At 39.3% G+C, this 9,382-nt stretch overlaps 2 protein-coding genes across 4 annotated transcripts in view; one reads left to right on the top strand and one right to left on the bottom strand.

Annotated features, from left to right (window-relative positions):
- The window catches only part of LOC122059694 (plant cysteine oxidase 2-like), a 6,428-nt gene extending 5,630 nt beyond the window's left edge, over positions 1 to 798 (top strand). For both annotated transcript variants that reach the window (XM_042622668.1, XM_042622670.1), the window contains one exon: positions 496 to 798. Coding sequence is in view for 1 of the 2 variants with exons in the window: in XM_042622670.1 (XP_042478604.1) it covers positions 496 to 512 (17 nt within the window). In the remaining variant the exon portion in view is untranslated. The remainder of the gene's footprint in view (positions 1 to 495) is intronic.
- Positions 1 to 9,382, bottom strand: part of LOC122059696 (delta-1-pyrroline-5-carboxylate dehydrogenase 12A1, mitochondrial-like) — an 11,467-nt gene that overhangs the window by 540 nt on the left and 1,545 nt on the right. The window contains exons 2-5 of one of the 2 annotated variants that reach the window (XM_042622672.1): positions 9,042 to 9,303; positions 5,250 to 5,354; positions 3,182 to 3,271; positions 886 to 996 (exon numbers count right to left, since the gene is read on the bottom strand). In XM_042622672.1, the coding sequence (XP_042478606.1) occupies positions 886 to 996; positions 3,182 to 3,271; positions 5,250 to 5,303 (255 nt within the window). In that variant the 5' untranslated portion in view covers positions 5,304 to 5,354; positions 9,042 to 9,303. The remainder of the gene's footprint in view (positions 1 to 885; positions 997 to 3,181; positions 3,272 to 5,249; positions 5,355 to 9,041; positions 9,304 to 9,382) is intronic. The other variant, XM_042622671.1, reaches the window with a different exon arrangement.

Here is a 9,382-nt window from a genome sequence, read left to right as displayed (position 1 = left end):
GGGGGCAGGATGCCCCCTATGTGGTGGGGGTGTAGGGGGCTGCCCCCACTTGAATTATTTTTTTTTTTAATTGGGACACGTTTACAAAAGACAATTTTGTACTTTCTAGTATTAGAGTTTTTCACTATATATTTATATTGAGGTTTACTTTCTCTGTAAATAATTTTGAGAGGTGTGAGGACGAGTGTTATAACTCTATTTTCCATTGATAGTGAAGCAGAATGTCATCTCACCGAGGACGTAGGCAATTTTTCCGAACCTCGTAAATTTGTGTGTATTGCTCATTCTTATGTTTTCATTACTTCTTGCATCATTTTTTAGGATTGCATTTCTATAGAAAAGTCGTACTCAAAACTTAAAAGCTTTATGCCAAGGAGTTGCCAATAGCCATTAAGCTATTATTGTTGTTCTACTCTTTCCTGAATGTTTGTAGTTAAATGGTACGCCCCACACCTTTTCTGAGAATGTAACTCCATGTGGTAAATATCCTCTCAGGTCTCTCACTCTATTGATGAATATGCCACTCTATCAAGAAGACTTGAATAGTCAAACCCAAAAGCCATGCCAATGGATGCAAAGTCAAGGTGAAGGTTTCCATCGGATGTCATCTATGATCTATTTCAACTGTAAGAGTCCAGTTTAGGTCAGCTCTCTTGAAAAAGCTTCCAGCCTTTCAGTGTAGTGATAAGTTGGTTTCAGTTGACATGCGTGTGTCTAGGTTCTCTTAAATTGTAGGTATATGAGGATATCCATGGTATACATACTCCATTTCCATTTAAATTAGGGTTTAGAGTAAAAGCCATGCAACTACTTATCATAACAATGTTTAGAAACCAGAACCAAAGGCTGAACTGAAGAGAAAGATTCATGATAATGGACTCTTGCCTGCATAAACAAGGGATCATTTGAAACCACTGCAGCTGTTAAGTGTGCATGCATCCTCTCAAGAGCATCCAATACAATTGGGAGCTGATCCTGTTTATACTCGGTAATAATCTGCAACCAAGCACAAAACCATCAGTAGCAGATCTGTAGTTCCAGCCATGAAAAAGATAATGAGATTTGATATACAATTAGGACAGAACTTCATGTTCAACAATTTGCCTCATGTTCGGCAACAATCATGTGCCCTTTCAGTGCCGCCTTCTTTCCGAAGACAGAACTACAGACTTGGTCTTTATTTATTTATTTTTTTGCTAACGACGGGTATCCAGGCCTTCAGCCTGACTAATCCCGTAGGTTCATACTAACCCCACAACCGTATGGACCGGGTCATACCGGGGTTGAATGAGAACCATTCAACTTTCACTGAAAATAGTAAAAAGCACTAAACACCCCTACGTGAGTGGTTCCAAGGAGATAAGAGGAGTCGAACTCAGAACCACACGCTTCTTGAGACGAAGGTTCCTTGTCAAATAGGCTACCCGTTGGGATTCAGTCCTTAAATAGTTCAGATTATTGAAAAATAACGTTAATAATCTTTTCTCCTCTGAGATGTTTTACCACTTCTGGAGTTCCAATTTCGAGAATCGGGAAAATTTTGTGTTCATCTAGAATTACATACAAGGACTCGATGGCCTCTGTCAACAAGTAATTAGTTTTTTTTTTGGGTCGTAAGTAGAAAATATTTATTGACTTCTGAATATCAAAATGATTGCCAAGAAGTATGGCCCAACCTTCAAATTTATCATACTATACTACACCTGTAAGTGGGTTTCTTCTTGCCAGGAACTCCTAAAACAAATGAGTTTATTTTATTGCTTATTGGATCCTCAACCAGATGAAATATCAGATAAAGGTCTGCTTCTTTACCAGGAATGGTCCAAAGATTTCTGTTGTGACAAGCTTATAGTTGTCGTCCTTCACTATTTCTTCAAGAGGAATATAAACAGCAGTTGGTTTTATAGCACCATAGAAATTTGGAATAGAATGGTATTTTAAAGCTTCACCACCAAAGAGTAGCTTTGATCCTCGTATTTGGAGGAGTTTACTCATGTGTTCTAGCATTGCTGCAGTTGTGAACTGCCTAAAAAAAGAAACTATTGTTGAATGGAGATTAAAATTGAACCAATATTTAAGATAAACTGAAAGTTTTACTAGAGTATGTATAACAGAAATGTATCCTAAGGGCACTAAAATACCTTATAAAAAAATGTGGCTTTAAAATTAATTCCATAAATAAGAGAACATAAAGAAACACATCAGGAATATCCTGTCAACAGTCTCCTAACTGTGATGCAACCAAGGATTAAAGTATCGGTATCGATCGGCCAAAATTAAGATACGTATCGGAGGGTATCGTATCGTATCGAAGATGTTAAGATATGCACATTAATGGATAGGAAACACTATTTTTATACACTTTTGCATAAAAAAATAGTTAAAAAAGCTATATGTAACATGGATTATGCGTAAATACTAATTTGAGTGTATCGCACTAAGAATCCAAGGTTTGTAGTTGTCTCATAAATGTAAAATCCTTGTACCAAACCTTGATTTCTACTTTAGTTAGAGAGAAAAATGGCTGACAACAACTTTGGAACAAAAACCCCTCAAAAGATCATGTTTTCTTGAAAAATGACCAAATCTTGGCCATTATATGACTATAACGCACTATTTTGGTACATATCGATGTGTATCAGTGCATATCGGTATATATCATAAGATATATATCGATACAAAAGGATTTTAAGATCTCCATGTATCGTGTCGGTAGTATTGTATTGGTAAGGGCCGATATCGATATGGTACGATACATATTGATACTTTAAACCATGGATGTAGGTACATATGGTGAACATGAAGACCTACCACGTCATAGTCTGCACCTGAAGATTAAACCTGAAAGGTTCAATACAATCCAAGTGTTGTAACCCAATTTTTTTCTTCCTTCCTACCACTACATAATTTTTTCTTAATATGGAGATTGTAAGAGCCCAGATGTCAACTACCAATGAATTAAAAGCTGTTACTAACTGGCCTGAAAACATAAAAGAGCAACCCAGTGCACAAGGCTCGCGCTACCACAGGGTCTGAGAGGGGCCAGTGTTGAACCTGTGATTAACATGTTGCAATAGTGCAACTTAACCGTTGTGCCATGGGCTTCGGTTGGAAACATATTTCCTTGATTTACAGCAGAGCAAGATTATGCAGGATAACAAAAAAAAGGTAACTTTGTTACAGTAAGAACAGGGACAATGGTTAAATCCTTCAGCTTTCTTCTCAGAGCAAGTTCTTTTATTTTAGAAATAAGTGAACTTTTAGCCCAGTTCTGCAAAGGATACAAGAAGTATTAGCATAAGAAGATAAATAAGGCACAAGATGTATTAAAAAGTTTAATTCCAGGTAAAATATGAATGCATAATAGTATGTCCCTAACAAAATAACCAAAATGGAGAAGAGCAGGCAAAAAAGCTTTACGATAACAAAAACCATATATTATGATTTGTGAAGACAAGGTCAAAAGCTTAATTCCTGGTAAAATATGAAAAGAAATAGCCACATTAGAGAAAAATTGGCAAAAAAATTTACTAAAAAATAATCAGCAGCAAGAAGAAGAAGAAGAAAACGTATTAAAGGAAAATCCAATAGATGGGAAAAAACATAGGACCAGAATGACGGGCACAACAGAACGGGGAGCGGGATGGAAACCTGCCCCAAACTCTCCCAACCATAGTTTGGGAATAATTTGGAAGGAGAATAGTTTTCATTTCACCCATTCAGAAATTCACTTAAAGTTGGATTTGGGGTAATTCAGGAATTAATGGTTTGATGTTAAAAACCTCCAGGGAAAAAAATTCGGTCCAGTTTTCTTGTAACTTTTTTTTTTTTTATTGAAATTTTGTATAGGTTATGATGTTTTCTAACCAAATTATTTGTAAAATATTTGGGTTTTTTGGAGTTCAAATTTTTTGGCATAATTAAATTAGTTGTGAACTATCAATAATTGTTTCAATCCAAGTTTGGATTCAGTTTGAATTTTTGCCAAACCAAAATTTCACCGAATTATTTGTGAATTTGCTAACCACCCACAAACAAGGTTTAAAACTAGGAATCAGGCATCGGATCGGTCTCGAATTCCAATTCTAATCAGCCAGGAATTGGTCAAGACTCAGTCTAACTTGGTCAGATCAAAGGTTTTAACAATCAAGGTTAATCAAAATGGAGATCAGTCAATCCTGATTCCAGTGATTCCAATCCAATATTTATAACCTTTTCCATCAAGCTCTACAACCTGCCTCCACCACTACTTTGTTTTGTTTGGATCTTGTTCTGTTGGTTTTGTTGTTGTTGTAGTCTTTGGGCATCATATAGTGGTCCCTTTTCATATGAAACCATGAAACAAACTCTCAAATATTTTTTAAACTTTTGCCCATTTTACATCAAACAAATGGAGCTTAAAGAGCAAAACTAAGACAAAACCAGCAGAACAGGAAAAGATAGTCCATCCTGCCAGTGCTAATGCCTGGATATGCATGAGTAATGGTTATCTATATGACAGAGTATTGGATGATTGTACAGAAATCACTTGGACAAAACATCTGTTTAGTGTGTTTATATTGAAACATGAAACATTTATCTCATGCATGAATAGAATTGACAGTGCTGAGCATTTTTGACCACTGCATCCGAATGCATCCTGATCACAGACCCAACCAACATTTAAAAGCCAGTCTGATAAGTTGAGCTTCATCCAAAAATGAGTTTTTGAATGTTTATTTTTTGATGCAAGATAGTGTATATATTAATATCATCTGAGATACTTCTTGTACGTTTGGACCTAAAACCTTCCAGTCAAAACCTGAATCTTCCAATTTAATACGCCCCGGTACTAGTCAGTCAATAGTACAAGTTAGGGGAAAGAAAAAGAAAAATACAAGAGTGATGATTAGAAATAGACTCAGCAATAGAAGTGGAAAATAGCTCAAAATCATCATTTTTGAGATAATATATGTTCAGGTTAACCTTCCTATGTCTGAAGCCACAAATGGAGCTTCACTTATGGCTTACCCACCAATAGTGTACATTTTAGCTTATCCACTGACAGTGTATATTAAACCTACACTAAATCTCCGTCAGCAAAAACCCACGAAAATTCCCTCGTAGACAGGTAGTACACAGATATCCACTATTGCAATTTGACAACATATCAGCTCCCCGTTACAACTAAGGACTAGTTTATATGTAGATGTTAAGGTAAATGAAATTCAGACTTCCCAGTGAAGCCTATGTAACTTCCACAAGCATACCTTACTATCAACTTTAACAACAGCTTTATTGTCCATATACAGTGCACCCATCATTTGCAGTACAGGGATTTCTAGAGGATAATTGAAGGAAGTGATGATTGCCACCTGCAAAAATAGCCCTCCAACTAAGAATTCACAAACGTAGAAGGTAATAAATAAGGCAAACAATAATGGCGAGGCATCTCTAACACAGGGATGAGCATACACACAGATAGGTGGGTTTTTGTAGAAGTTAAATCCTCTCGAATCAATTCATCTCAATAAATCCTGATCCCAACTCCTTGATAGAACTTTGATAGTTTGAATAGACATCATTGATAGTTCGAATAGACATAACAAAATTCAAGGTATTTTCCTTCCCAGAGTTGATACGGTTATGATAGAGCTACATAAAATGCATTCAAGGTATTTCATTTACAGATTCCCTAAATTGTTACAATTTAGACAAGGTACATGATATAAAATAATATAATTGTAAGACTAGTATTCTTGATTTATCTCATTTTAGGCAGGTTGTCAGCAACACAGTCATAGCCAACACTTGCATAGTCAATTTGTCAAAGCCCAGATCCTTGTGCTAACACAATATTTTGATTGTGAATTATGTTGTATATTTCATTGATAATGATGTTATATATACAAGAGGTGGTAGCCCTAATCGGCTAATGGTATGTGACTAAGAATAGCTCGTACACAATATAATGCTTCCATGAATAGCACATGTGATATAGACTTCCCAAGAGAGATAGAGTAGAATATTGAGTTACCCAGAATAGGAAAACTCAATATTCCTGATACACCCCCTTAGGTTGGAGAGTCAGAAGGTCGAATCTTCAACTTGTCCCGCATGAATTGAAAATGGGCTGTGGGCAGCCCTTTGGTGAATATATCAGCCAGCTGGTCATTTGTAGAGATGAACTGAACCGAGAGTAGACGATTGGTGACCCATTCGAGGACAAAATGAAATCAATTTCCACATGTTTGGTCCGGGCATGAAAAATCGAGTTTGTAGAGAGATAGGCAGCCCCGATATTGTCACACCAGAGAACTGGGGGACCGCGCAACAGGAAGCCAAGTTCTTTGAATAGAGCTTCAAGCCAAATAAGCTTAGCATAGGTGTCGGCCAAAGCTTTATATTCAACCTCAGTGGAAGAGTGAGCCATGGTTTTCTGCTTCTTGGAGTTCCAGGATATCAAGTTGGGGCCTAAATAGATCGCACACCCACTAGTAGAGCGTCTATCAGCACTGCTGCCAGCTCAATCTGCATCAGAGTAGGCTTGAAGAGTCACAGCAGAGGAACGTTCCAAGAGAAGACCATGCGTGCGAGGAAGCTTGAGATGGCGCAGGATGCACTTGACCAGTGACCAATCGTCCTCAGTTAGGGCATGCATAGATTGACAGGATTTGTTCACAGAGAATCAGGCATCAGGCCATGTCAAGGTGATGTACTGAAGGGAACCAACAAGGGAGCGGTATTTAGTCACATCAGCCATCAGAGCATCCCCTTGCGCAGATGGCTTAGAGGTGGTGGAAATAGGGGTCTGTATTGTCTTGCAATCAACTATGGCTGCCTGCGTCAGAAGATCTGAAATGTAACGAGACTGAGATAGAACTATACCCTTGGCATGAGGCAGAGCCTCGATGCCAAGAAAAAAATGAAGAGGCCCCAAATCCTTGATAGAGAATTCTGTGGAGAGCCTGCCCAAGAGATTAGATATAAAAGAGGCACTGCTCCCTGTGACAAGAATATCATCAACATTCAACAATATATAAGCAGTTACAGTTCCCTATTTATAAATAAAGAGAGAGGGATCCGTTTGAGAAGCAGAGAACCCAATCTGAGTGAGGTATTGAGAGAGTCTGTGGAACCATGCCCGTAGGGCTTGCTTAAGGCTATACAGGGAACGATGGAGCTTGCAAACATGAGTTGGACAAGTGAGATCTTCAAACCCAGGGAGCAGAGCCATAAATACCTCTTTAGAGAGAATGCCATGGAGGAACGTGTTGTGTACATCCAATTGACGAACATGCCACCCTTGAGAGATGACAATGGTGAGGACTAACCTAACTATGGTGGGTTTCACAATAGGGCTAAATATCTCTGTGAAATCAATACTCGGTTGTTGGTGAAAGCCCTTGGCAACCAGATGCGATTTGTAGCGCTCAAGAGAACCGTCTGATTTTCTTTTTATTCTATACACCCATTTGCAGCCAACTAAGTTCATATTAGAGGTGCGAGGGACAATGGACTAGGTGTGATTCTGTATGAGAGCATTAAACTCTTCTGTCATAGCAGCATGCCACTTGGGGGATTTCTTGGCTTGGGAGAAGCAGGTGGGTTCTAGGTTGGAGGGACAAGAGGTGAGGCTGTGAGGTGGGTTGGGGCGAGGTCGCAGCTGCATCCTGTGCAGTTTGGTAGGTGGGGCTGGCGGTGTGGGTGGGGGGCAAGCTAGTTGTAGACCCAATGGGATAGGTGAGGGTGCTAAAGGCGCTGATGGGGAGTCATAGAGGTCGTTTAGGGGTCGAGTGCGCAAGGGTGGTGAAGATGGTGAGGCCAGACCAGGTGTGGTGGGAGACGGTAAGGGTAAGGGCATGGGAGAAGGCGAGTGAAGTGGAGAAGGGCTGGCCGTTGGAGTAATGGGAGGTGAAGTGGGTGGTAGCACAGGTAAGGGAGGAGTTGGAAAGGCTAGGGCGTTAGCTGTAGAGGGAGAGAAGGGAGGCCGAATGGGCAATGATGCCCAAGATAGCTATGTTGGAGGAGGTTGGATGGGTGGTGGACCATGCATGGAGGAGGAACGGAATGGAAAGGAAGATTTGTCAAAGCGAACATGACGGGAGATATAAGTCCAATTAGTGGAGAGATCTAGACACGATATCCAGTGTGACGAGGTCTATAACAAAGAAAAACACACTTTGCACACCTAAAGTTTGTTTTGTGATGATTATAAGGACGCAAGAAAGGGAAACAAGTGCGATCAAAGACACCCAAGAACCCATAGTCAGGAAACTTGTGATTTACTAACTCAAAGGGGGAGGTGTTCTGAGAGACTTTGGATGGCATCCGGTTAATAAGAAAAATGGCAGACTCAAAAGCATAGTGCCAAAATTTCATTGGCACAGACCCATAGGCAAGCAGGGAGAGACTTGTCTCAACAATGCGGTGGTGTCAGTTTTCAACGAAACCCTGCTGCTCATGGGTGTGGGGACATGCGATTCTATGGGAAATACCTAACTTTGAAAAGAAGGTGGGAAGAGTTCTAAATTCTCCACCCCAGTCCGTTTGGACGGCTTTGATTTTACGAGAAAAGTGATGCTCAACTAAACTTTGAAATTGCACAAAATTTGAAAAAACCTCAGATTTGTGAATAAGAGGAAAAAACCAAATAAACTTCGTGTTATCATCCACAAAAATTACAAAAAAATGGTGACCATCCACGGAAGCAGTCGTAGATGGACCCCAAACATCACTCTAAATTAAATCTAAGGGAGACAAGCTATGAGAGGGGGAGGGATGAAGAAAAGGCTAACTAGGGCTAGAGGGCTTTGGCTTTTGTGGCTCTTGATACCATGCTAACACAAAATTTTGATTGTGGATTATGTTTTATATTTCATTGATAATGATGTTATATATACAAGAGGTGGTAGCCCTAATCGGCTAATGGTATGTGACTAAGAATAGCTCATACACAATATAATGTTTCCATGAATAGCACATGTGATATAGACTTTCCAAGAGAGAGAGAGTAGAATATTGAGTTACCCAGAATGGGATAATTCAATATTCCCTAATACCTTGAAGCCATTGATACTGATTATGTAAACAAGAGCAAGTCCCCACTGTCACTGACTCGTCTATAACCCCATTGGTTTTTTGGAAATCTTAGGACTTGCATGGAAGCAATGACTTCATGGCCTCATCAAAAAATCAAGCAAGTGATCAGCTTCTTGGACCCTGGATGCACCTCCTTTCTATTGTTTTCCCCTTCCTCTATCGATCATACAGTGGTCAATGGCAGATTCTCAATGATGCTTCACCGTAGGATCCGTGCTAGTACTGATGCTAGGGAAAGGAGATTTCAGATGTTCTTGAACATCCAAATAAAAACATAAAACGACAAATTCTATGCCATGTA

The sequence above is a fragment of the Macadamia integrifolia genome, chromosome 13 (genome assembly GCF_013358625.1).
Source record: "Macadamia integrifolia cultivar HAES 741 chromosome 13, SCU_Mint_v3, whole genome shotgun sequence".
NCBI lineage: Eukaryota > Viridiplantae > Streptophyta > Magnoliopsida > Proteales > Proteaceae > Macadamia > Macadamia integrifolia.
The sequence above is the reverse complement of the archived record's forward strand: the minus strand, read 5'-3'. Positions and strand labels throughout refer to the sequence as shown.